Source organism: Terrapene carolina, unplaced genomic scaffold (assembly GCF_002925995.2).
Source record: "Terrapene carolina triunguis isolate 2854851 unplaced genomic scaffold, T_m_triunguis-2.0 Scaffold247, whole genome shotgun sequence".
Classification (NCBI taxonomy): Eukaryota; Metazoa; Chordata; order Testudines; family Emydidae; genus Terrapene; species Terrapene triunguis.
This window is the reverse complement of record NW_020664598.1, coordinates 626,132-652,430: the sequence shown is the minus strand read 5'-3', so window position 1 is coordinate 652,430 and position 26,299 is coordinate 626,132. Positions and strand designations below refer to the sequence as shown.

General features: G+C 50.4%; 1 protein-coding gene across 2 annotated transcripts; it reads left to right on the top strand.

The window, feature by feature from the left end:
- Window positions 1–847: 847 nt before the first annotated feature.
- On the top strand, window positions 848–26,299 carry CSDC2 (cold shock domain containing C2). 2 transcript variants are annotated; one of them, XM_024200441.2, is made up of 4 exons: window positions 848–868; window positions 19,175–19,440; window positions 21,151–21,273; window positions 22,142–26,299. In XM_024200441.2, exons 2-4 carry the CDS (start codon window positions 19,265–19,267, stop codon window positions 22,302–22,304), a joined length of 462 nt encoding a protein of 153 aa, XP_024056209.1. In that variant the 5' UTR covers window positions 848–868; window positions 19,175–19,264; the 3' UTR covers window positions 22,305–26,299. The 2 variants fall into 2 exon arrangements, with proteins under 2 accessions (XP_024056209.1, XP_024056208.1); XM_024200440.2 differs by lacking the exon at window positions 848–868 and adding an exon at window positions 7,107–7,214.

Sequence of the window (26,299 nt, the reverse complement as noted above, 5' to 3'; positions counted from 1 at the left end):
GCACGAGTCATGTCTGAACTCTTGAGAGCTGTGCTCCAACCCCTCCGCCCCCCGCCCCGGCGAAAAAAATACATGTCTCTTTAAATCCAGAGAATCAGTTATCATCATAAATCCCTCCCGCCTCCCCCTCTCTCAGCTTCCTGACGTCAGGAGGAAGGAGTGTATAATGTGCGAAGCTCAGGGTGCAATATCACACACGCCAAACATTTTCAATTCATCAGGAGCTGCCAGCAGCCCGACAAGAGGAGAGAGAGGGAGAAGAAAAACCCCGTAGTGAGGCTGGGTGTGAGAGGACCGCTGCTCCCCGCAAGGTAATAGCGGAGCCTTCGTCCACTCTAGGCACTGAAGCTTTGTAAATTACAGCTGCAAGAGGGGTTGTAATTGACTAGAAGGGGAGGGGAGGCACAATGCATTTGGTATCCTCTGGAATACTGCCCTAAGAGACGTACCGGTAGGTGTGCAGTGACTCATTCTCGGAGATTAAACAGTTGTGCTGAGATTGAGAAGGTGTAAAATTAAATGTGAATTAACTTTCCCCTCCTATTTCTCTCTCTCTTCTCCCCCTCCCATACCTTTTAAAAAAAATCATTTGGCATCAGCAGTAGTATTGTGTGTGTGTGTGACTTTTTTTTGCTGTGGGTGAATAGCTGTAATTTTGCCATCGAAGACTGGGATCAGCTGGGCTACGTCTCCTATCTATTCTGTCATTTGCAGAGGGAGGGGGGTGCGATTTGTTAAAACCTCTCCTTAATGATGTTTTAAAGAGGTTTTGTTTTTGTTTTTTGACTGACTAAAATTGTTTCCTGCAAACAGCAAGTCCAGTCTCCAAAGGAGGAAGGAAGAGGGTGTATGGAGACATTAGCTTGAGGTATTAAAACAGCCGCTCTTCCCATTAAAAAACAAGCTGGGTATCTTTTGTTATTATGATTTTTTTTTTTTAAAGGCTAATCAAGACTCCATGATGGCTTCTCTTTCCAACCCCCCACCCCTTTGGCACTGGTAGCTTGTTTGTTCTCTCTCCCATCACCAACCCCAAATCCAGTAGCCTAGCACTGACTAAGAAGGCTTTTATAATCTAGCTATAAAGGTGACATTTATATTTTACCACTAATCGGGCTGTTCTGTTGTAGATGTGGCTGCTCCTCGGAGGGGTAAGTGTGATCAGCTCAAGGGAGGGGAGGTTTAAATATCTAATCCAGTAAATGGTTTATTTATTTATCTTATTGTGATTCATCTCCCTAAAGGAGCATTTAACATCTAGGACATGTAAGTGAAAGTGCATTGCTTGTGATGTGATTTAACTCTTGGTTGCAGGACACTGTAACCAACCCAGGCAGGGATAAGAGGCTTTCATTAGCATTGGATAGAGACAGCATTTATAAAAACCTGCCAGACACCAGAGCTCTGATCTGAAGAGGAGGGAGAAAGGAAGAAAGAATAAGGGTAATCTGTAAACCAATGCAGCAGACCTGTTTATAGTAACCTATTTATTTAATCACTGCATTTCCCAGATGAATATCCATTAGAATAATCACCCATGGGAGCAGCCCATTCCGACTTTCGGACCAGTGACCTTAAGTGGGTGTGTATATAAGGGGGGGAAATTAAAATGTAATTTTGTTACTGAACTCTGAGGACAAACTAATTCTATGTGTGTGTAGACCTATATCGAGAGAGATCTGTCTGTCTAGACAACTTGGGTTTTGGGGGTGTTAGACCAGCTTCATGTGTGGCTACAGGCCAGAATGCTTCTTTCACTTTTCTCTGCCCATACTACCGCTATCTCCTTGCCTGAGGCCAGGGTGTGCCAAGAATGCTTTCTAGGGCGAAGGAAATATACATGGTGGTCTCCAGTTTGGCAGCATGCTCCCTTTGATGCAGTAGTTGGGGAGGGGGGATTTTCAGTGAAATGTTGCAGGGATCAGCCCCTTCTTAAAATGTATCCTCTTTATTCATGATCTGGAAGAGGTGGCAAATAGCACAAGGAAACTCGCGATGGTTCTAATCTGGGAGGAGTTGCAAACACTAGCGACCTAGATAAGTGAGAGAGATGGGCAGGAAATAACTAAATGAGATTCCAGAGGAAAAATAATCTGAAAGCAGCTAGTCTATGGAAGGGAGAAACTAGGGAAGCAGGAATGCTCAACAGATCAAGGTGTGAGAGTGGACAGCACATTAGACATGAATTTGTGATGGCCTATACCCACTGAAAAAGCTGATGCAACTTGGGGTTGGATGTGCAGAGGCATCCAATTAGAGAGCAGGAATGTAACAGTCCCATTTATTAGATGTCTTTTGGTGCAACCATCCCTGAAATATTGTTACCTTCTGGGCACCTCCTTACCTGAAAGGTCTTGACAAATTGGAGGAAATATGAAGAAGAGCAACAGAGATGATTAAAGGGCTGGAGGCTTTGATTCACAGGGGTAGATTAACCAAACTAGCTATGTATACCGTAGCTTGGCTGAATGACATCTGAGGGATTTTCTTTGCTCTGTACTGAGGGGAGGGAGAAAGGGGGCTATTATCTCTTCAAAAGCATCCTTCCCATATTTGGAGGCATCCAAAGGGTGGTTTGTTAAAGGAGGTCACAGCCAGCTCCCAAATGAATGTGTCTATATTTAAAAGAGAGAGATTTTTGTTTGATAAATTGTGGGCCCTTCCGATGATCTGGATGAATGGGGCACAGGGAGCTCTGAATGAAAGCTGATGTGTCTATAGCTTGTCTTGAATAATTGAACTAGGTTTTTGCATATTCTTTGTTTTTAAAAAAAAAAAAAAAAGACTGTTCTATGTCAGTGATGCTTGGAAATGTTCCTTTTTTCTTTCTTGAAGTAGCTAAGGTAGCTGTCACTCATGCTGCTGCAGGAGAGAGTAAAACTGCAGGCTTCTGGACTATTGCAGTGCTTTTAATGACCTAGAAGGGTTTGGTGTTTTGAATTAGAACACAGGCTGCTGAGCCTGCTCCCCAAATGAGCTCAGAGTGTGAGGCCTAGACACTCAGGTCCTGGCCTCACATGGCTTTCACCTACTCCCACTGTCCAAGCAAAGCCACTGAGCTGCTGTCCTCCTCCAAAGGGAAATGCCTGGGGGGAATGAGTCTGTCAGCAATAGGCAGGGGCCTGTACTGGAAAACCTCTCGACTTCTTCCATTTCGTGGAGCTGCGTTGGTGCACGCAGCACTGTGCCATGGGAGCGACCTGGATTCCCTCCCCCTGGGCAGATCTGTCATTCAGATTTCCATTGCCAAGGCTGGGAGAGGTTGAAACACTTGTGAAGGAAGCACTCTTAGCCCCATGGCAGAGGGGAGCATGGCTGTTGGGGGTATGGAAGAGGAGCAACGCAAGGTGCTTTTCTCAACAACCCTCCTCCACCTTGCCTGATACAGCTCTTATCCGTAAGAATGTGGCTCCTGGGATCCGAAGGGGAATCCTTCTGGGGAGGGACATGAAAGAGGCTTTCTCTGTGCTCCCAAGCCCCTCTGCATCTCCCTCTGGCCAGATGGGAAGAGCAAGGACTCTTGTGCTGATCCATTCACAGCTCTTCTCATCCTCTAGTGCAGGAGTTCTCAACCTTTTTCTTTCTGACCCCCCCCCCCCCAACATGCTATAAAAACTCCATAGCCCACCTGTGCCACAACTGGTTTTCTGCATATAAAAGCTAGGGCTGGCATTAGGGGGTAGCAAGCAGGGCAATTGTCTGGGGCCCCATGCCAGAGGGGCCCCCACAAAGCTAATTTCAGCTTCAGCCTCAGGTGGTGGGGCTCATGGCCCCGAACTTCAGCCCCACATGGTGGGGCTTCGGCTTTCTGCCCTGGGCCTGAGAGAGTCTAAAACACTGGCCCTGCTTGATGGATCCCCTGAAATCTGCTCATGGCCCCCCCAGTGGTTGAGAACCACTGCTCTAGTCCATCTTTGCCATGGCTTTAATTTCCTCCTTTCCTTTGTTTGTGGTGAGGCTTCCAGGGCCAGCTACAGGGTTTTTGCCACCCCAAGCAGCCCCCCCCCCCCCCCCCCCCCAAAACAAAAAACAAACAAAGAAACAAACAAGCTGCGATCGTGATCTGCGGCACTTCGGCAGGAGGTCCTTTGCTCCGAGCGGGACCCACTGCCGAATTGCCGCTGAAGAGCCGGACGTGCCGCCCCTCTCTGGCGTGGCCGCCCCAAGCACCTGCTTGGTAAGCTGGTGCCGGCCCTGGAGGCTTCAGATTAGGTTGCAGTCAGTATGACTATCCCATAGTGACCCATTGTGCTAAGGTTTCCACCCTGCCTGACTTTTGAGCAGACTATCCCATGTCTTGGGACCCTTATCAGGCCTCTCCCTGAAGGAGCCCAGCCCTGCCTGTGGAGGCAGGCTCCAATGAGATGCTCCCCGCTGCCCTGGCGCTCCTGACTCTGCTGCTGCTCCTTAGCCCAGAGGCAATGGGTGGGGTGGTCACATGCCACCCCCCCCCCCCTTGAAATTGTGCTCCCTCCCATCATGGAGTTACGTGTCAACTCTGTTGGCAGATTACGCCTGAGGGAATTCTGTGTGTGTGTGCAGAATTCATGTGCCATGCAGAATTTTTTTCCCCACAGAAAATACATTCTGCTGGAGAGGTGCTGTAGTTATGCCTTTCACCCACCAGGGGCTGCTATGGCACCAGAACAGAGAGCAGTCACTCCCCGGCCAGTCCCAGCTGTGGATAGGGGAAAGAAGAGGTTGCCTTCCTCACAGTGCCCTGCTCATGGGGCACAGGATATAGAATCATAGAATGTCAGGGTTGGAAGGGACCTCAGGAGGTCATCTAGTCCAACCCCCTGCTCAAAGCAGGACCAATCCCCAGATAGATTTTTGCCCTAGATCCCTAAATGGCCCCCTCAAGGATTGAACTCACAACCCTGGGTTTAGCAGGCCAATGCTCAAACCACTGAGCTGGGGGGGACGGGGACAGACAGCATGGGGCACATGGGGCTGCTGGGGAGTCACAGACTGGGGTTCAGAAGGGCTAGTGGGGGCAGTGGTGCTGGAATAATTTGTACTGTGTGTGGGGGGGGTGGGGAAGAGCTGAGAGCCATTGAATCAAACTGTAAACCCTGTATATGATGGAAACCTCTTCAAGCCAGGGGGTGCTTCAGCACCTATGTTTGAGCACCAAGGAGTGGGGGGGACAGACTGGGGTGGGGGCTGAATGGGGGTGCAGGGACACATGGGGCTGGGGCACTCTGGGGCTGGGAGGGGGGGGGTCACATGCTACCTGGCACTCAGGGGGTGGGAGGTGGGGGGGCTCTGGCAGGGCCTCAGGCAGGAGGAGCGAGGCCTTGGGTGGGGGCTAACCTCCCCGAGCAGGCTGGTCACCTGCTGCCCAGATGCAGATGTGCCTGACTGAATAGGAGAGGCTAGGGGTCAGCCAGCATTTTCACAGTGGAGGCTCCCTAACAAGCCCTCCCCACCCCCCCCAAAAAAACTGTTCCTTATTTCTCCCACCCATATCCAACAACCCTGTAAGTTCACACCCAGGCTCCTTCCCAGCAATTACTTGCCTCTCCCTCTGCTCCTCCGTTATCCCTGACTTCTAAGCCTTTACACTGCTTCTGAGGGATGCGGGAAATATGGTTCTGTACCGGAGTTTAAATGAGTTATTACCCAGAGTTCTGTATGAATAGGCCTAGTAGGGAATCTACTTGTCAAAAAACATTTCCTGAATCTCTTGTGTTTTCTGTATTGTTACAGATGTACTTGCTGACAGGTATTTAGAAATAAATTACCAAAATAATTGAAACTTGCACGATTATATTGTTGTTTTGACAAATAAAACACGCAGAACTTTGCCAAATTTTAAAATACCGTGCACAGAATATTTAATATCTTGGCGCAGAATTCCTCCAGGAGTAGCAGCTGTAGAATGCCATGGGACTGCTGAGTGCTACTTTACATCCCATCAGCTGCCTGTGTGGCTCTTTCTGTGACGGCCTCAATCTCTGCCTCCAGTGGCTCTTCCTTGTTCTTACAAAATGTCCCTTCAGCCCATCCACCTAGGCCAGGGACAAGAAGGTTGCATGGGAGAGTCCTGGTTGTCATGGGTCTGCCCCACGGCCTCATGAAACTACTGAAGAATCCCAAAGAAGTGACAACACAGAGATTGAAGTGTCGCATGATGAGGCGTCAAGGAACAGGTGGGAGATGCTAATCGAAAACAGCATTGGCTCTGCCAGCAACTTCCTGTGTTTCCTTCCTGGCTAATGCAGATATTTGTGTCTTTTGGAATGAGATTTTTTCCTCCCCAACACTTGGCTTCTCCTTCTGCCGGAGCTTGCTTGTGATGTTCCTCTCTCATGGCCACAGAAGTGGTGGTGATGTTACAGGCATTGTGTTGGGTGACTGACTGCCCTCCAGGATTGACTGGGGGAAGGCGGAGAAGGTGGGACCCCAAGGGAGAGGAAGAGACTTGGGCGGTGGGGAAGATAATCCCTTTAGTTTCAAATGCCAATATCTGAGCAAATGTAGCAAAGGGAAATGATGCTACAATAATTCCAAATGCCAAGCAGGCGGAATATATAGAGATTGGTTTTAGATAAATGTTAAGCTTTGTCATTCTATCGGGGTGGGGGTTGCGTGGCTTGAGGAGTGTGACTGCCAGTGACAATTCAACAATGTCTTAAGCGGGGGAGTGACAATTAGAACCCACGGGAGATGGGGTTAGGCCAACAGAATATTATCTGATTTGGAGTCTGGCCAGGATCTTATTGTGAACAACCCTAATTTTGAGATGTGCCCTGGGATCTGTAATGACCGCCAGTGACCAGAGCCCTGGCTTCCCGTCCTTTGTAAAAGACTGGGGCAGAGGTGAGCAGGCTTCTACTGTGGTCCGGTCCATTTTGGAGCCTGTCTCTTGAGTCCCCAGCCCCCGCCTCGCTGCGTGTTAGGTGGCAGCAATCCCTGGCTGTGTCACGCAGCGGTGCGGCTGGGGGGTTGGCACGGATTCCCCTCCTTCAGCCTTCTGTGTTGTTTTGCAGCACGCTGGGTGGTGTTTCACAGAGATAGGAAGCAGTCCCTCTGCCAGATCTGTGCTCAGTGCTGCGTGTGGGAGGGGAGGGGAGCACACATAGGAAGGGTGGAGGGGCGGTCCAAGGCCACGGGAGCAGACAGGAGAGAGGCAACGCTGTTACTGGGGCACAAACCAGCCTGGAGGATTGACCCTTGGATCCAGCAAGAGCCTGGCAGAGGCAGAGGAGGTGAGAAATCTCTTGGAAGCCGGGGTGGGGGGGGAGAAAGGCAGGTGTTGGCTTAAAGTCTAGGAACAAAGAGGATCATCCAGTGAGGCTTGTTTGCAGACTCCCTTAGGGATGGAGTCTCCAAGTATAAGTGTCTGATAGACAATTTGATGGCACCCCTGTGAGACTCTTGGCAGGGAGAGGGCAAGCCCTCAATGGGAGTGGGTCACTGGAGGGCACGGACAATCCAAATGAGAGCTCGGGGACAGTTCTGAGGCAAGCTGCCTAAGCTGGTCTGTGGTACAAAGTAATGAAGTGCCATTATCCAGCAATGAGAGACAAGCCATTTCTTGGAGATCACTGTACGTCCCAGAGGAAATCCAGCCTGCTCTTCTGATCTCCTCCCCTCCCCACCTCTTCCCGAGTCTGAGGGCAGGATCTGAGTGTGGGGGTGGAGGGAGCCCTCGGACATTGTTAGAATTCAGATGCCAGAAGAAGGGCGGGGTGGGGCGGGAGCCATTAGTTTATTTCAGACTGATCTGAGTGATCTCCCATTGGGGGAGATCTTGGGCACTCAAAGGTCCTTCATTTAGTCTGACATCCCCTATGGGGCTGCTTCTTGCACTGAGGGACTTTGGAGGGGGTGTGTGTGCGCCCAGTCCCTGCACCTGCCTCCAGTTAGTTCTGGTCCCTGCATGCTGGAGGCGTGCCTGACTAGCAGAGGGTGGAGGGTGTTGGGGGCGGGGGGGAAGGGGGATGGGACTTGTCTGTATGTACACAACACTATTTCAGCCTTGATTACTGCACTGCCTTGCTTCCTGCAGGGATTAGGGCAGGCAGGGAAGATGCTTTGTTGGGACTGTGCCACTCGCCGCTGTGCACGTCCTCTCCGTGACGTAGCCTTTTCCAGCACACGGCTGTTTCTGCCTCTGCTGCCCAAAGAGCAGGTCGCACGTTGGCCTGCAGGCCTGGATGGCTGAGGGAACTGATATGACACCCAGCCTGTCGCTTCTCAGCTGCTGGCTCAAGTGACCCCCTGAACTGGCAGTGACTCAAAGCTGCTGACTGTTCTATGGTCCATGTGTAAAGACTTGTGGTGGGTTGGAGGGGGTGTCAGCTAATTTCCTAGCAGACAGGGGTCCTTGTTATAAAGAGCCCCCAACACACTTGGCTCCCTTCTTGACTATTTGAGCAAAGAGGCCAGAGATTGAGGGATGAGTCCTGCTCCCATTTCCATGAAGAGGGCCAAAACTGAGCATGGAGACAGACCTTTCCTCTAGCCCAGATCAGGAGGAAGGCCTGGTCCGTGTGGGTCGGGAAGCCAGCAGTGCCACTCCCCACACTGTATCTGTTCTGTGGCTATACAGGATACTACTCCAATGCTACCACCCCAAGTGCTCAAAGCAGGAGCGTGGCTTAAAAAATTCGAATAGCAACAAATACTGGGTTCTTGTTCTTTGCCATCTGGGTTTTGAGCCTTTCGGTGACGCTATCGTCATGTTTTCGCACATTTCTCTGCAACCAGGAGAGCTAGAAACTTTCTTTTAAAGGAGAGCTGAGATTCTCTTGTAATCTCTTGGCTCCATCAGCTGGAGCTTCATGCAAAACGCCAACTAGTGCAAGTCATCTGATAAAACCAGGTGTTGGCAACACTGCCCTGCTCTAGGGCTGGACAGCATTCAATTCATACCCGAAAGCTGCTGCTGCATTGTCGCCTGAGAACTTCCCCTCCCCTCTTCCCATTCACTACCTGAGAAGCAGGGAATGGATCTGTCACTAGATCTGGTGACATATGACCCTACATTCCCCTAAGATACAGCACCCGAAATGCCAGCTGTATCCTAGCAAAGGCCTACGGTGACGTGCTTGCTTCTTCTTGGAGGCTGGTCACATGCCTTCAGAGAAGGCAAACCTGGCAGATCTGCATCTAAAGTGGTGGACAGCAAGGGAAGGGAAGGAGGTAAAATCGGGGTTGATCAGTGTCCTTAATTGGATTGAAAGCACTGGTCTCAAGCAGGCACAATACAAGCAGGTGCTGTGCAACCTTTTGCGCAGCTCTGCCAATGCATTTCAGTTGTGAGCTGCAGCATCCCCTGCTACTGCAGACCTGACCCTGTCCTTGCATCTGTCAATATACCTCCGTCTAGACATCTGGAAGGTGCAGATCGCTGTGGTGTCTAGGCACCAGAATAGGAATGAAGTGATGCAAGAACATTAGCATAAGAGATTCCAAAGCAGAAAACTCTGCAGTGCAGCTTACTATGTCCCTTCCTGCTGTTCTAGCCCTGGGGCCCTGCTCTTCCTCCACCCAGCTCTCTCAATGCATTTTGACTAATCTGTTTTCCCTACTGGGGCTCCCCCTCCCCCCAGCTCTGTAAGTGTGCTGCTGTTCTACCCCAAGCAGGCCTGGTCACAGATGGCTGATCAAAGCTTTTTTGACTAAAAGAAAAGGGGGCTCAGCGAGAGGGTTCTGGCTTGGGCCCAAAGAGGGTTGCAGTAAGGTATTGTGCCCTGATAGCCCCAGGCCATGGGGGCTCTCGTATCTCTGTCCCTGTGGCTCCACCCCCACTTGGATTGGTGATGGCAGGAGGACCCCCACTCCCTTCCCAGAGAGACAGGGGCAGCAATATGGGGCCTCTTCTTCCCCACCCTCCAGAGGACAGCAGGGATTCTGTCTTCTCTGCCCTCTGGAGAAGCAGGGGTGGCAGACTGGGATCCCCCTAGTACTTAACTCAGCAACCAGGATCTACCTGCTTGGGTGAAAGGGCAGGGCCCCTTACACTCTTTCCTGTCATACCCATAATCCCTTATTGGGGTAATGTTAGCAGGGTTCTTCCAGAGCCAGATAAGAAGCCGGGGGCAGTTCACACCTCTCAGAGCCACTGTTCCAGGCTGGCTGCAGACCCCAGCAGATGGCTCTAGATTGCTAAATGTGACCCAAGCATAACCAACCATAAGGGCTAGAAACTCTTATTTAAAAAAAGCTGCCCTGCTGATGTAATCATGTGACTCCAGAAACTGGGGGCCCTAGATGCACCCCTGTAGTGCTGCTGTCTTAATCCGGCTGTCGGGCTAAATCCAGATCTGATCAGGTTTCAGAACTGGTGTGCTCTTGGGTCTCTGTGTGTGTCCTGTAGCTCTTAGAATGGAGCGGGCCAGAGGAGGCTGTACAGCACCATTTTGTAGCAACTGCTGCTTCCCCATAGGGGAGAAGGAAGTGGAAATAGTCCCCTCTGCCGAATGTAGGAGCCAGAGGGCTCTGGTGCAATCTTTGGAGTGATGCTGCAAGAAGTTACCTAATCCTGACGTTTCATTTCAGTGGAAGTAGATGACATTCTACAAACAGTCAAAAAAGTCCCCGTCTTCCACCCCCCCCCCCATGCTATGATGTGAGCCAGTCTGGTTCCAGTGAGAGGAAAATGGTAGGAGGCAGGAAAGGTGGATGGGGCTGGGAGAAGGGACAGTATAGCAAATTTGTGGCCATTTGGAACTTTGTTGTCTCTCTGCTGCACACTGACTATTTAGAAGGGATGTGGAAGGGGTGCGGGGATGGCTAGGAAGCCAGGGAAGGACCCAAGGATGGTTTGAAGTGGTTGGGAACATGGCAAGGAAGCCACCAAAGAGGGTGGGAGTGATGATGAGTTGTGATCTCTGCCTGCCATAGCTGTGCTGGCAAAAGCCTCTCTTGTCAATGTGGCTATACCAGTGAAAGCACAGCTTTGCCAGTACAGCGGTGCCCACGTTAGAAGCACTTTGCTGGTATATTGGGAAAGCACTCCTAGCATAGACCAGGCCCACTTCCTAGAATGAGAGCAGCATGGCCTCAGTATTCTGGACCCAGGGAAGCTGAGTAAAGGGTTTGGGGGGATCACAAGTGGCAATGGCAGTTGTTCAGAAGGGAAGTGGTTAAGGCATGGATACAGGTGTTGTCTGAGGCAGAGCCAGGATGAATGCTGGCAGCGTTCTGGGCTCAGCAACTTGCAGAGAAAACAAAACCTGTGGGAGGAGGGTGGGAGTCTGCTCGACTCGGCTTCTTTCTTCCTGAAACTGGAACTGACCTAGAAAACTTCCCCAAAGCCCTCCGTACCTTCTCTTTTCAGAGTGGAGGGGAGGGGACCCTCTTTATCCGTGCACCAAGGACTCTGTTCCTATCTCAGGAGGCTATGCACGAGTTTGGAACTGAATTTCAAATCTCTGGCTTTCCTGGGGTGTTAAATGAGCCCAGCTGGAGGTGGTGCTGGTGGTTTAATTACAAACTGGGGGCATGGAGCTCAGGTAGCCTTTCAAAGCTTCGTTCCCCAACACACGCAAACCGCATCTACCCATGAGCCCCACCAAGCCAGGGGGTATCTTTCTCTCACCCCTCCCCTGGACAAAAGTTACTTTTCCTTCTGGAACCTGACAGCATCATGTTCGCAGCCTCTGTACAACTGCCCTGTTTCCCATGCCCACAGCATGGTGCAAGTGCTTTAGAGGATAGGATTAACATTCAAAATGGTCTGGACAAACTGGAGAAATGGTCTGGAGTAAATAGGATGAAATTCAATAAGGACAAATGCAAAGTACTCCACTTAGGAAGGAACAATCAGTTGTACACGTTCAAAATGGGAAATGACTGCCTAGGAAGAAGTACTGCGGAAAGAGATCTGGGGGCCATAGTGGACCACGAGTCAACAGTGTTATACAGTTGCAAAAAAAGCAAACATCATTCTGGGATGTATTAGCAGGAGTGTGGTAAGCAAGATACGTGAAGTAATTCTTCCATTCAACTCCACTCTGATGAGGCCTCAACTGGAGTATTGTGTCCAGTTCTGGGCGACACATTTCAGGAAGGATGTGGACAAATTGGAGAAAGTCCAGAGAAGAGCAACAAAAATGATTAAAGATCTAGAAAACATGACCTATGAGGGAAGATTGACAAAAAATTGGGTTTGTTTAGTCTGGAAAAGAAGACTGAGAGGGGACATAACAGTTTTCAAGTATGTGTAAAGCTCTTACAAGGAAGAGGAAGGAAAAATGGTCCTATCCTCAGAAGTTAACCAGAATAAGAAGCAATGGGCTTAAATTGCAGCAAGGGAGGTTCAGGTTGGACATTAGGAAAAACTTCCTAACTGTCAGGGTGGTTAAGCATTGGAATAAATTGCCTAGGGAGGTTGTGGACTCTCCATCATTGGGGATTTTTAAGAGCAGGTTGGACAAACGCCTGTCAGGAATGGTCTAGATAATTAGTCCTGCCACAAGTGCAGGAGACTGGACTAGAAGACCTCTTGAGGTCCCTTCCAGTTCTATGTTTCTATGGTGGACAGCTACTCACGTGGAGCATGTCCTGGAAATCCACTTACCCGCACTGCATGAGGGCATGGTCACTTTTATCCTAGCTGGTGCCAGTTAAGTTCTGTTTGGGATGATTTCAGGCATGTGATTAGATAAAGCTAATACATTCGTCTCTGGCATATCCATAGAGCTGCTACCTCTGAAGGGGTCTGCCGCACCAGAGGCCTAGGAGTCACTCATTCGCTGCTGCAGTGCAGCGCAAAGGCCTTTGAACTGGACCATGGCAGCAGTTTAAATGCAGAGTCATAGGACAGTCTGAGGTGTGAAATAAACCCCAGCTCCAACTGAAACTACCATTGGGATTTGCCCAGGACACCCCTCCATTTGGGAAGTGGTGAGCTCTCCCCACATCTTAAAGTGAATGCAGCTTAAAAACAAAACAACCCCCAAAGTGATGCATCCACAACAGCTGCCTCCGGGTGACATCACATATACACATCAAATAGAGGCCACTGAATTGCCCAACAGGATACAACGCACAAAAAATAACCTCTCTAAATGCCTCTTGCGCCATCAGAGCTAGCATTACTGTGCAACTGGGCCAAGTGCCAAAAACAGTTGAGATCGCACTCACATGGTGATTTCAAAATGAGTAAACAACTAGCTCTGGGATTCTGATAATGCAGGGGTGGGCAAACTTTTGGGCCTGAGGGCCACATCTGGGTATGGAAATTGTATGACAGGCCATGAATGCTCACAAAATTGGGGGTTGGGGTATGGGAGGCAGTGAGGGCTCCGGCTGGGGGCTCTGGGCTGGGTTTGGGGTGCAGGAGGGTGCTCTGGGCTGGGACTGAGGGATTCAGAGGGGAATCAGGGCTGGGGCCAGGGGTTGGGGTGCAGGAGGGCATCAGGGGTGCAGGCACTGGTGCCAACTTCTCATGGCGCCAGTGGGTGCTCGCGCGCCCCCCCACCCCTAGCCCTGCCCTGACTCCACCCCTGTCCCACTTCTGTCCCACCCCCATTCCAACCCCTTCCCAAAACCCTGCCCCTATTGGACCCCTCCCCAAATACCCATCCTGGCCCTGCCTCATCCCCTGAGTGCGCTGTGCTCCCCCTCCTCCCAGGCTTGTCACGTGAAACAGCTGTTTTGCAGTGGCAAGCGGTGGGAGCGAGGGGGAAAAAAGCGGCCACATGTCGTGCTCAGGAGGGGAGGAGGAGGCAGAGGTGGAGGTGAGCTGGGGCAGGGGGGTGCAGTGGGGAGCCAGCCCCGGAGCACCTACAGAGTCGGCACCTATGGGTACAGGCTCTGGGCAGTGCTTAGTTCAAACAGCTCCCAGAAGCAGCGGCATGTCCCCGCCCCTCCGGCTCCTATGCAGAGGCACGGCCAAGCGGCTCTGCACGCTGCCCTATCTGCAGGCGCCACCCCTGCAGCTCCCATTGGCTGTGGTTCCCAGCCAATGGGAGCTGTGGGGGCAGCGCTTGGGTCCGGGGCAGCATGCGGAACCTCCTGGCTGCCCCTACGCATAGAAGCCAGAGGGGGGACATGCCGCTGCTTCTGGGAGCCATGCGGAATGGGGCAAGCCCCAGACGCTGCTCCCCGGCAGGAGCTCGAGGGCTAGATTAAAACATCTGGGGGGCTGAATGCGGCCCCTGGGCCATAGTTTGCCCACCCCTGCGATAATGGCTCTGATTCTGATTTCAGCTGAGGCCAGATCGCCCACAACAGTATCTGATTTCTCATTCTTAGTGTAAAGTCCGGCACCTGAGTGTTGCCAACTTTTGCAATTTAATTGCTTGTCTCTCTGAATTTGCTGTCTGTCTTAAAGCCCTAGCTTTATTACGTGAAACTTTCTAGCCTTCGTGGCAGCAGATAGAAGCTTGAGAACATGAACCCTTAAGGTTCTAAAAACAGAAGGTCCTCCCCCCCCCATAATTTTTAAACATCTCATATTATGCCAATCTCACAATTCCTGATTTTTGAATGTGTGGGGTTGGCATTCCTGCATATATAGAATCATAGAACTGGAAGGGACCTTGAGAGGCCATCTAGTCCAGTCCCCTGCACTCAAGGCAGGACTAAGTATTATCTAGATCATTCCTGACAGGTGTTTGTCCAACCTGCTCTTAAAAATCCCCAATGATGGAGATTTCACAACCTTCCTAGGCAATTTATTCCAGTGCTTAACCACCCTGACAGTAAGGAAGTTTTTCCTAGTGTCAAACCTAAACCGCCCTTGCTGCAATTTAAGCCCATTGCTTCTTGTGCTATCCTCAGAGGTTAAGAAGAACAATTTTTCTCCCTCCTCCTTGTAACAACCTTTTATGTACTTGAAAACTGTTATCATGTCCCCTCTCTGTCTTGTCTTCTCTTCTCCAGACTAAACAAACTCAATTTTTTTCAATCTTCCCTCATAGGTCACGTTTTCTAGACCTTTAATCATTTTTGTTGCTCTTCTCTGGACTTTCTCCAATTTGTCTACATCTTTCCTGAAATGTGGCACCCAGAACTGGCCACAATACTCCAGTTGAGGCCTAATCAGTGCAGAGTAGAGCAGAAGAATTACTTCTCATGTCTTACTTACAATACTCCTGCTAATACATCCCAGAATGATGTTTGCTTTTTTTGCAACAGCGTTGCACTGTTGACTCATATTTAGCTTGTGGTCCTCTATGACACCCAGATCCCTTTCCGCAGTACTCCTTCCTAGGCAGTCATTTCCCATTTTGTATGTGTGCAACTGATTGTTCCTTCCTAAATGGAGTACTTTGCATTTGTCCTTATTGAATTTCATCCTATTTACTTCAGACCATTTCTCCAGTTTGTCCAGATCATACGTCTTTCTGAAGAGCCACCTGACATCAGCAGGCACAGAGGAGCTTAAAATCTGCATGGAAACCTTTACAATGGGAAACTAGAGAGAGAAACTACTTCTTCCATCCGTGCAAGGTGGATTGGGAAACAAACTCTGTGCTCCCAAAAAAGGGCATCCGGGTGTTGAGTCAACTCTCAATATCCACTTCTGCTCTGTGGTTCAAATCAAAATTAATTGTTAGCGTTAGCGTTATGTTAGTATCTAGTGCCCTGACTGAGATGGGGGGCCCAGTTGTGCTAGACACTGTACAGCAGCACAGAGTCCTTGTCCTGAAGAACTTACAATGTAAATGGCTGAGGCAAAGGGTAGGAGGGGAAATGGAGGCACAGGGAGATTAAGCAACAGGCAGGTCAATGTTCTATTGCCAAGTCCCAGGACAAGCACAACTTCTCTAAAGCAATAAACTGATGGGTTTCTTTAAAAGTTGGACTCTCTCTGGCTCAGTGAAGATGTTATGTGCGTGGGCATGGCCAGGCTGAGTGGGGAGTCTGGTGAATAGTCACTCTGCAGCATGTTTGCCTCGAAAAGGCATAGAATCACAGAAATGTAGGGCTGGAAGGGACCTTGAAAGGTCATCTAGTCCAGTGCCCTGCGCTGAGGCAGGACCAAGGAAACCTAGATCACCCCGACAGGTGTCTGCCCAGCCTGTTCTTAAATACCTCCAGTGATGGGGGTTCCACAACTGCATTGTGACTTTCTATTGCCTGAGTATCCTTGAGGGGTCCCTCCAGGGCTTTCCAGCATCTGGAAAGTGTCTGGGTAAGCCCCTGGTAGAAGAGGAAGGATGGGGCATGGGTACCTCAGCTTACAGAACCATCACTAGATACCGTTCTAGCTCTTTTTCTTTCTGGCGTGGGGAAAAAATAACTTGAGATGATTAGCTTAGTTATAGGAGATTAAGTGGGAAGGCAACGGAAATGGAGAAGACCGTTAAAAGAAAGAGGTGGTGACAACAATGTAGTCGACGTCAATGCCAGTTTGTGAGGCACAGCGTGAATCTGGGACGACAAGACAAAAACAGAGACGATTCTATTCAATGGAACAGCTTCCATGGGGTTCACTTTCCTTGGCTAATTTTGAGTTGGCCCATTCTACATGCCTTGATGTTCACAAAGCTTACAGAGATGGGTTGGGAGGGAGGATAAGAATTTGTTTCCTCCAACGGCAGATACATTTCTGAATGCTAGTATAGAAACTCTTATTCGTATTCCAGTAGCACCTAGATCCCAGCAGAGACCAGGGGGGAGGGGGGCATTGTGCCCATACTGACCTCTCAAATCTACTCGTGGGATTTAGAAAACAATGGGAGAGATTTTCAAAAGGGCCAAAGAGATTTGGATACTCAACACCCACTGAAAACCAATGGGAGTTGTGCTCCTTAGGCTAGGTCTACACTAGAAAAGGTGTGTTGGTATCTCCTGGGGTGGATGCAGCTTAAATTGGCAAAGGAGTGTTTTTGCCAGTAGAGCTTATACTGTTTCCCAAAGCAAAATAAGCTACGCTGATAAAAGCACTTTGTGGTGTGTTGGAATGTAATAACAATGGAAAATGTCAGAATAACTGGCTCCAATGGAATTATTTAATCAAAGATTTATACAGCACCGCACAGGATACAGAAAGAAAACATGTCTTCCCACACCCTGTAGATGGTGAAGAGAAGGTAGTTTGGGCCCTTCCTCTGTACCTGCTGGAATGCTGGCAGCGTTCATTCCCAATCTAACTCCCCAAACCTCTGTCCCTTTATAGGGTGTGAGACAAAGAAATGCCTTTTTGGAGGGAAAAATACTTTCCCATGATTAGTTTCACCCTGTTTTGCTTTTGATACCTTATCTTACCTAATTACTTATGGCATTTCTGTCATGGCTGTCCCAGGTTCCATGACTGAGTTAGACTAAAGGGCTTTCTGATCTGGTCATTATTACTGACAGCTGTGGCAACTGGCAGTTCTTAATGAGTTAAAAACACCTTTCAGTGGGTCACTATTTCACCCCTTACAGAAAACATTTGCAATCACAAGTACCTCTTATTGCTCAGAGAACATAATTAGATCGTAAGCATTCCTTACAAATTACCCAGTCTTATTTATTATAACATACTTCTGTAGGTACCTTTAATTAGTTTTGAGGGGTCCCTTCCCTGGGTGTCTGGCTATATTAGTAAGGTCAGGGTAAAAGATTATACACATTCCATTACTGAATTCAGTGTTTCCTTCACCCATTAGGTTCAATTGAAGGACAAAGTACTTTTCCATTTCAGTAGATATAAGGCACTAAATATATTGATTCACGACATAAAAAGGACTTTGGTTAGCATATAACAATGATGAGAGTTTAACATTATAAATCATAAAGCTAATATTTACTACCAACTTTTATGCTGGTACAACCACTCTACACTAGGCCTTTTGCTGGTATAGAAATGTCACACAAAAATCCCACCCTAACTGAATTTACTATATCCGCAAAAGTTTCTAGCGTAGCCCTGCCCTAAACCACATCTGAAAAGTCCCACCCGATATGTGTAACCAGTGGGAGTTACCAGTAGCTCTGTTCTATAGGATGAAATTTTCAAAGCCTGCTAGGGGACTTAGCTGCACAGCTCACATTCATTGCAATGGAGGTAGTGGACCTAAATCCTCCTAAATTCACCAGGCAAGTTGTCGGGAAAATTCCTCCCCAGCCCCTACATAGAGAATATCGGAAGGTTCCTTCAAGCAGAAGTAACAAGGTTTTGATCCCTCCCGCAGCTCTGACTCTCAGCAGTAAAGGGATTGGAGACGGGTCCCTCAAGACGACAGCAAAGTCAATAAAATTGAGTCAAATGGGCAGCCAGCGGCAGTTCTTGCAGCTCTATCCAGCCTAGTCGCTTTCTGGATGGGGCCCATCTCTCCAAGGACATGGGTCCCTGCAGCAGCAGCCACAGACGGATATTTTCTAACCACAAGGGGGGGAAAGGGGGAGAGATTACCTTGATTTCCCCCCCCCACCTTGGATTACAAACTGTACCTAGTGCTTAAGTGATCTGACAAATGTATGTAGGGGGTCTCATCACCCACATATGTGTCCATTCACCTGCCCAGCAAGTGATTCTGTCCCCATCACTTCTGTCCCCAGCCTCACCTCTCCTCCTCCTGCAGCTCCTGGGGTTCTTTACCTCCCTTTCCCAGGCCAGTGAGGGGTGGGAACAGGGTCCCCTCTGCCCCTCCCCAGGCTGGATGCTGCAGGGAGGGAGGGGGGTGGAGCCGTGACCGTGCTATTGCTCACAGGAGCAGAGGAGGATTTGGGACTACCCAGAGCCGCTGGCTGCTTTCCACTTTCTCCTTTGCCCTCCCCTCTTGTGAGAACAGTGTGGGTTCCAGAGGGGAGGGGGGACAGGGGGGGGGGGGGGAGTGATGAGTGGGTTGTGCCTGCATCTGTGGGGGTGTGGAGCCCAATCTGGCAGCTGCAGGAGCGATACGACACAGGAGCTTTTGTAAAAAGCTGTGCTTAAAGCATGCCCCACTGTGACCCAGCTTGATTTCAAAAACAACCACCACCCTTGTCCCCAGGTCTGCGACCCATTCCCACCCTGCCCGCACCTCCATGCTGTTACAGCGCACTGGGGCTTTGGGGTCTGTACAGACTCACAGGGAACGCCACCACCTACCATGTTGCCAACATCACCTCTACAGCACCCAGCTTCTCCTTGCTGATCTCCAGCTCAAGCACTGGCCAGGCCTGGCCCTGTTCATCCTATGAGATAGGATGCAATGAGAGAGAGGGGAGCAATTGGCTGCAGAGCACACAGTCTGTTCCCTGTATGTTAGACCGTCTCTTTCTCTGCTTTGTACCATAGGTTGAAGTAAGAGCCAAAACTGTGAGCTCGCTCTCTCCTTCCTGTTGCCACTTTCCCCTCCAAAAGACGGATCATCCTGCCAGCCACGCCATGTCGTCAGACCCAACCACCCCTCCGACAGTCCCAACCCTCCACTCCCCGAAGTCGCCTGTCTGGCCCACCTTCCCCTTTCACCGGGAGGGAAGTCGGATCTGGGAGCGGGGCAATCTTCTCCTCCGGGACCTGCCCAGCCCCCTCCCCACCAAAAGAACCAGAACATACTCTGCGTAAGTATCTGGCTTATGCTGCTGAGGGTCGGACGGGGTGGTCACTGCACAAGGGGCAATAGGGCAGAGTATAAAAATCTTGTGAACAGCTCCAATGTGGGGGAGCAATGGGAGAGACTGTAGCTGCTGTTTGTGTGTGATCACACCCAGACACCCACTGGGGCGGTCTCCCTTTGCTGGTTCAACCACAGTAGCTCACAGACAAGCAGGTATTCCCGGAGCTGTGCTGACCTGGATGATGCATATACACAAGGACTAGGAAGCCAGGGGAGGCACGGCTGTGAAGAGTGTGTTTTTGAGTGTGTGCTGCAGACAGGGGAACAGCTTATGTGTCACTGAGCTGGCACTTGCCCTGTGGTCTCTGTGAAGGGGTACGTGTGCATGTATTGTTACACCCCAACAATGCTCATGGTGAGCAAACTCAAATCCGTGTCCCCGGGTGCCCTAGGCAAGGAGGGGATCTGAGGCCTCCACAAATAGCTCCCTTACTTCCACCCACCCAGCTGGTTCCCTACTGTCATCTCCTCCTCTAAACAGAGGTAGCGGTACCCACTCAAAAGCACACGGCAGGTGCATCTAACTTCAGCCCCCCTCCCTCCTAGAACCCTCTGCACTAGTTAGTGATGCTTCAAAGGAGGTCCTGAGGTAACGGATGCAAAGGATTCTAGGCTGCCAAGGACCCCTCCCCCTCATACCCCTCCCCCTCATAGGCTCCCCCACATACCCCTCCCCCTCAACTGAGTAAAAAATGGGAGCTGCCCCTGAGCAGGAGTGGGGGAGCAGATAGGCAGACGCGCCAGGGCTGGTGAAGAGCTGTCTGGGACTGGCACTTTGGTGGGTGATTGGCACTCAGAGTGCTATTCCAGTGGTGCCGCTGTGGCACCCTGGGCTGCTGCCTCCCTAGCTGGTGGCCACCTGACATGGTGAGTGCGTGGCTGAGCCCCCCTCCTCCCTCCCCCCCCCGTGTGCAGCACATGGAGCAGAGGTTGAGAGAAGTGCTCTGTGTGGCATAGGGGGCCCAGCCCTTTCAGTCGCGTAGTGACTGATCTACCTGCCCCCCTTGAAGGGAGGCTATTGACTGGCTATGGTCTGTTAATTTTGTAAATAGCTGCCTGATTTCTGACCCAAGCTTTTCCTCTTCCACCCCCTACCTCTCCGCTGCAGCGCCAGCAATACCTGGGTCTGACTGGCTGGGTTTGGGATTGTCCGTTGTGGAAAGACACTTCTGGCAGAGGAGAGGGTCCTAAAAATCTGCCTCCTGATTGTAATTGCAACCTTGATCTTCAGCGAGAACGTGATTAACAGTGTCTGTCCTGCTAAATTGAGTGGTGTCCATGGCAACCAGAAGACCCTGTAAACAACTGACACTTTCAAACAAACTCTCTTCTTTATCCCCAGTGTGCGGTTCTAACTCTGGTATTAAGAGCACCAGTCACTTTAGTATCTAGCTTCTTGGCAGATGGAATATATAAAAGATACTCATTACCCCCTGGACTGCCAGTTCAGTGGTCCTGGGAACACAAGACCATGATCCTAATGGTAAGGGACACCATGTTGTTTAGAAAAGTGGTGACACAACCCTCTCCTGGGCTAAAGATGTGGTGAGACTGATTGGTCTGGCTCCTTTAAGTGGCACTGCCCAATGGTGTCTCTTGTGGTGCCAACTGTGAGACTACTTCACCTCTTCCCCACTCCTCTCTCCTTCCCTAGGACGGCTCGTGCCTCTGCTGGCCCTGTCTTCAAGGGTGTCTGTAAGCAGTTCTCACGCTCCCAGGGCCACGGCTTCATCACTCCAGAGAACGGCACAGAGGACATATTTGTACACGTGTCTGAGTGAGTCCTGTGGGGAGTGGGATATAGAGCCTTTCACCTTGAGGGCATTGCTAGGTCTGGGAGGACTGGATGTCTGAGCGGACTGCGAATGGGACAGGATCCTTTAACTTGGAGGTCACTGGTAACAGTAGATGGGAATGACCAGAAATTGTTGCCACTTGATGGCTGTTTGGGGCCTGTGAGAAGTGAGTTTGGGCTAGAGGGGCCAGGGGGATCTCAGGTAAGTTTGTTGTGGAGATGCGTTCACATCACACAAATAGCCATGATGACGGGTGTTAACTGAGGCATGAGGGCTAGCTGATGAGATTGGTTATGGAGGCCTAGGACTGGCTAAAATCTCCGGGGGGAGGGACGGGAGGACTCTACTTTGCCCTGCCCCTTTCCAGAACTGGGCTCTCTGGATTGGAGGCATAGTGTGTGGTGGTGAAGTGCACAGGCTGCTGCTGGCTGGGCAGTACCTGTTCTGGGGATAAAACCTTCTCCAGGAGTCTGAATCCGGTGTCCCACCACAGCAAAACATTCACTAAGGCTGGGATTTCCAAAGGGGCCCAGGGAGTCAGGGGCCCGAATGCCACAGGCGTGAGCTTGCTTTTGCCCTATTGAAGGACCCCAGATAGCGGGACTCAGCCTGGTGCCAGAGCCCCTCATGGAGTCATCCTGTAGCCAGGGAGAGGAAGGGCTATCACTGCAGCTCTGCCCACCCCTATAGAAAGGGCACAGTTGATGTCAGGTCTTCAGGAATGAAGCATTTGTCCCCATTTCCCCAAGAGCAGCCTGTGACCAAGGACATCACTAGTTCCTGATTATTTTTTTTGGCTTAGGTCTCGTTTCAGCCCCTAACGATCTGCCATGTCTTCCTCTCTTCCAGCATCGAGGGGGAGTATGTCCCCATGGAAGGAGACGAGGTCACATACAAAATTTGCCCCATTCCACCCAAGAACCAGAAGTTCCAGGCTGTGGAGGTGGTGCTCACCAACCTGGCCCCGCACACAAAGCACGAGACGTGGTCTGGCCAAATAATCGGCTCCTAGGCTTTGGGTGGAGTCTACATGGGCTGGCTCAGTCTGGAGGCAGGGTGGGGGGGTGGTGACTAAGTCTGGGACAGCTGGCGTGGGGGGGAGAGGGGCGGGATCACATTTATTGTTTGCAAAGTGACATGTAGCCGTATCTATTCTGTGTCTTTTATAAGATTACATTCTTGTTTGTAACTGTGTCTTCTTGGGGGCGGAGAGAGAGGCAGAGCTGCTTTGGGGCGGATTCCCACTTTCCTACATGTCATGAGCTCGTGTGGTCCCTCCTCAGGGACATGTGCAGAAGCCCCTGCTTTGTGTTGGGAGAGGAGAGGTGTGAACCCAGCAGGAGTTGATGTCAAGTTTATTCTGCTGCCTATGCGATCCAAACTCACCACTCTTCCCTGATCCCAACTCCTTCAGGAAGCTCCAGATCCCTCATGCAGGGGGCCAGGACAGCCAGTGTTCCAGCCCCCTAACTCCCCCAAACAGGCGCTAAGGAGAGCCAGGGGGAATGAGGGGTGGACAGCAATATCCCTGGAGAGAGTGGGCAAGGAGGCACTCATCATTTGAGGGGTAGGGCAGCCCCACAGAGTCTTAAAGAAGCATGTAGATTGAAAGCTCCAGTTAGGGGTTCTAGAGTCTTTCCTGGGACTCTCTCACCTGGCAAGAGATGAAATTTATTCCCCCTCCCGTCCAGCCAGTGAGGGGAGAAAAGAGGCAAAATGGCATGTACCTCCCCCAGGTCATTTCATACACCTGCCTACTGGCTCTGAGCAGCTGTGCTCCATGGGCTCTGGATCTGGCCACTGCTCTAGTGAGACTCATTTGCACCCCCTTTGCCTCCTCTCGCTTTAATTTCCCCCCAATACTGGCATCCTGAGCCTGGGGAGTAATAATATACAGGGGGCTGGGTTTTTTGTTTTTTAAGGCAATGGAATGTACCACTGTGCAGGGGGACAGGGGAGTCTTTTAAAATATGAATTAAGTCTCTCTCTCCCCCCAACCCTTCCCTCAGATCCCCACACATGTGATTGAGATTTGCCAAATCTCATTAGTGTGGAGGAAGATGTCCTAAAAACAATGAGGTTAGCTTTGAAAACCTCTTCCTGTCCAGAGCACCAGGAGACTTCGGCTCTAGTCTGTGTAAACTCACTGTGGGGCTTTGGGCAAGTCACTTAGGGAACAGGCTCAGAAGGGATCTCGGATTCTTATTTCTTGGTGCTTCAGATTTCAGTGGCCCAATCTGAATCATCTTGGATCTGATGTTCAGAGGTGCTGAGCCTCCACAGTTCCCAATCACTTCATCTGGAGTTGTGTGTGCGTGGCACGTCCACAAATCAGGGCCTAAGTGTCTCAGTAGATGCTTTTCTGAACCTTCATCTCTCTGCCTCCATTTCCCCATTGGGATGATGAAGTCTGTTCTCCCTCAGTCCTACCCATTTTGAGGCCTGCGCTTTGTAAGTCCAAGTGCTAGTTGGTATTTACAATCTTACTCATACTCCTTTAGAAATCTTCCTCCTTCAGATGTTCACAGGTCAAACAGCTCTGTATAGTCGTTTGTGTGGTGTTTGTTTTGTGTGTGTGAGAGAGAGGAGAGAGACCAGGAAAGAGCATAACAAACCAAGAAGGCAATGGGAATAAATCTAGACTCTAGTTACTGATGTGCTGTCCAGTCATGCAGACTCACCAAATTGTAGGCTAGATGCTGTCTTTAATCCTCAAGAGTGGTCCTCACTAGCTACACAGCTGGATAAATAGTTTCCTGCTTTAGATTAAGTTGATTAACTTATTTAAGCAATTTAATATAATAAATCTTTGCAAATGCAAAATGTAAGATTTTTCTTTTTTAGGAGGCACTCTTCTCAAGTTTCCTCTAGCGTGGTACATTCTGGTTCCTGCTCCCCCATCTCACTCACACACACAAATGCTCATGGTTTGCTCCTGTCTTTAAGTGTCCTAGTTGTTGTGGCAACTCTCTCTCTCTCTCTCTGTGACCCTGTGGATTTCCATGGCATAATTGCTGTGGTTGCTATGGTACCATGGTGTGCTGTATGTACAGGTCACGCTCCTGGGACAGGATAGGGAGGATTGTGCCAGGGGTTGACTTGGGCTTGATGGTTGAAGAAGGAACTCTTAATATCCTGATCACACACAGCACCATAGATGCTGCAGATGAAAAAGCCCTGCTATGTTCACCCCCCACCCGGTGATTTCTTGCACTGATAATGGATGGATAGCAGAGCAGAGGTCTGGGCTGGTAGCTACTGCTCTATGCTACTGCATGGCCAGAGACCTGGGGTTGAAGATCTCTCTGCACTTCTGCTGTGTTTAGAGGTGTTGCAGGTGAAGAAGCACTTTTCTTTGGATGGAGCTGACCTGAGTTTTGGGCTACAGCTCCCCTCCCCTCTTGCTAATGTAAATTCCCTTTGTGTATGTTTGTGTTGCTGGCTGTGGGGCGGGAAGTGAGGGAGATGGAGGAAGGGCATAGGTAGCAGTATGTTCTCAGGGGTAGCAGTTTAGTTGGCTATGCAGTTCGTGGTGGGAATTCAGCTGCCTAGGTGTGCCTCCAGTTACTGCTTCCTCCAGAATACATGGGTTTCTCCAGGCACCTCCCCCTGAGCATACAGGGTCACTGCTACAACACAAACTTAATTTCTGGTCTTCCTATAAATATCCTGAGTAGGCAAATCTCCCAATGCAGCTGGTCAGGAGTGGGGAGGGGCTCTGTGTGCAGGGTGTGGCTGGCATGGGTTTGCATATTATGGGCAGGGCTGCAGCTCCGTGCACACTGATACTATCTGCTCCTCGACCTGAATCAACCCTTTGGAGACTCCGTAACTGAACATGTCCTCCTGAGGACTTATTTGGGATGGTCCTCTGGAAAATGCCAACATCCTAAGGGTTAAGCTGCTGGAGCTGAGTGGACATTGCCCAGGCACAGCAACAATGGTGGCGTGGGGGGCAAAGTCAGTTTTGCTGCGTGGCAGGATGCCCTCGGGGGGAGTGGATGGGCTGCCTGGTCCAGAGAGCGAAAGCACATGTGCATGAGCAGCACCCGTGTTAGGAGGCAGTGCTGTCAAGTGGCTTTATATGGTGGTTAGAGGGCAGTGTTTGCCCCTCTCTTGCTTCTATTACCATGGGAGTGTGGGTTCTGCCGTAACTCAGAGAGGGGACACCATCCTGCCAGGACTATGCTGAAGCCTAAAATGCCTGACCCTGATATGCTTTGGAGCCTGGCCCAGTATCCATGCATAGCTGAGGTAACTGGTGAGATCAGTGGCCCATCAAGTCTGGTTGGTACACCAGCCCTCCTTTTGCCCCCTATCCAAATGGGTTCAGGCTGTGCCACTGCTATTCTATGGGTGCAGTGTTACACTCCCGGGAGCGAAGTGGGAAGTCCTTGTGAGTCACAAGAGCCTCACTACTCCCCCTCTGAAGCTGAACTGTTCAAGGACTGGGGATTGTTAGAGCCCCATCCTTCTGCCACTGAAGTCAATGGCAAAACTTGTATTGGTGCTGTTGGGAGTGGGATCTGGCCTATCCCAGAGTGATCCATAACAGGGCTTAACACCCTTTGGAACCCACTGGGCTGTGAGCTCCTGCACATGTGTGTGAGAGAGGTGGAGGAAGGAATGCTGTAGTCTGCTCATCTCATGCAACACCTGCCTCAGCCCTTGAGGACAAACTAATCAGGGGACCAGGTTATTCCCTCTTCCCCACTGGAAGCTCTGTCCTGAATACTGAGGTAGCTCCACCACATCCTCACTGCTGTTCTTTGGTTAAACAGCAGCAGCAACCCATGTCTCCTCCCCGTGGAGCAACAAATGCCAGAAACTGCAGCTCCCTCTTGCATCCCGCCTGGAATGGGCAGCTGGCTTGGCCACGACTAACTCTTTGGTTCTTTTGGAAGTAAACTAAAAACTTAGAAGTGTTTTTTGTGTTTTTTACAACTCTGGCGTGATTCCCGCCTGTCTGACCTTGTGTCGACTTCTGTAACACTGGCAATAAACCAT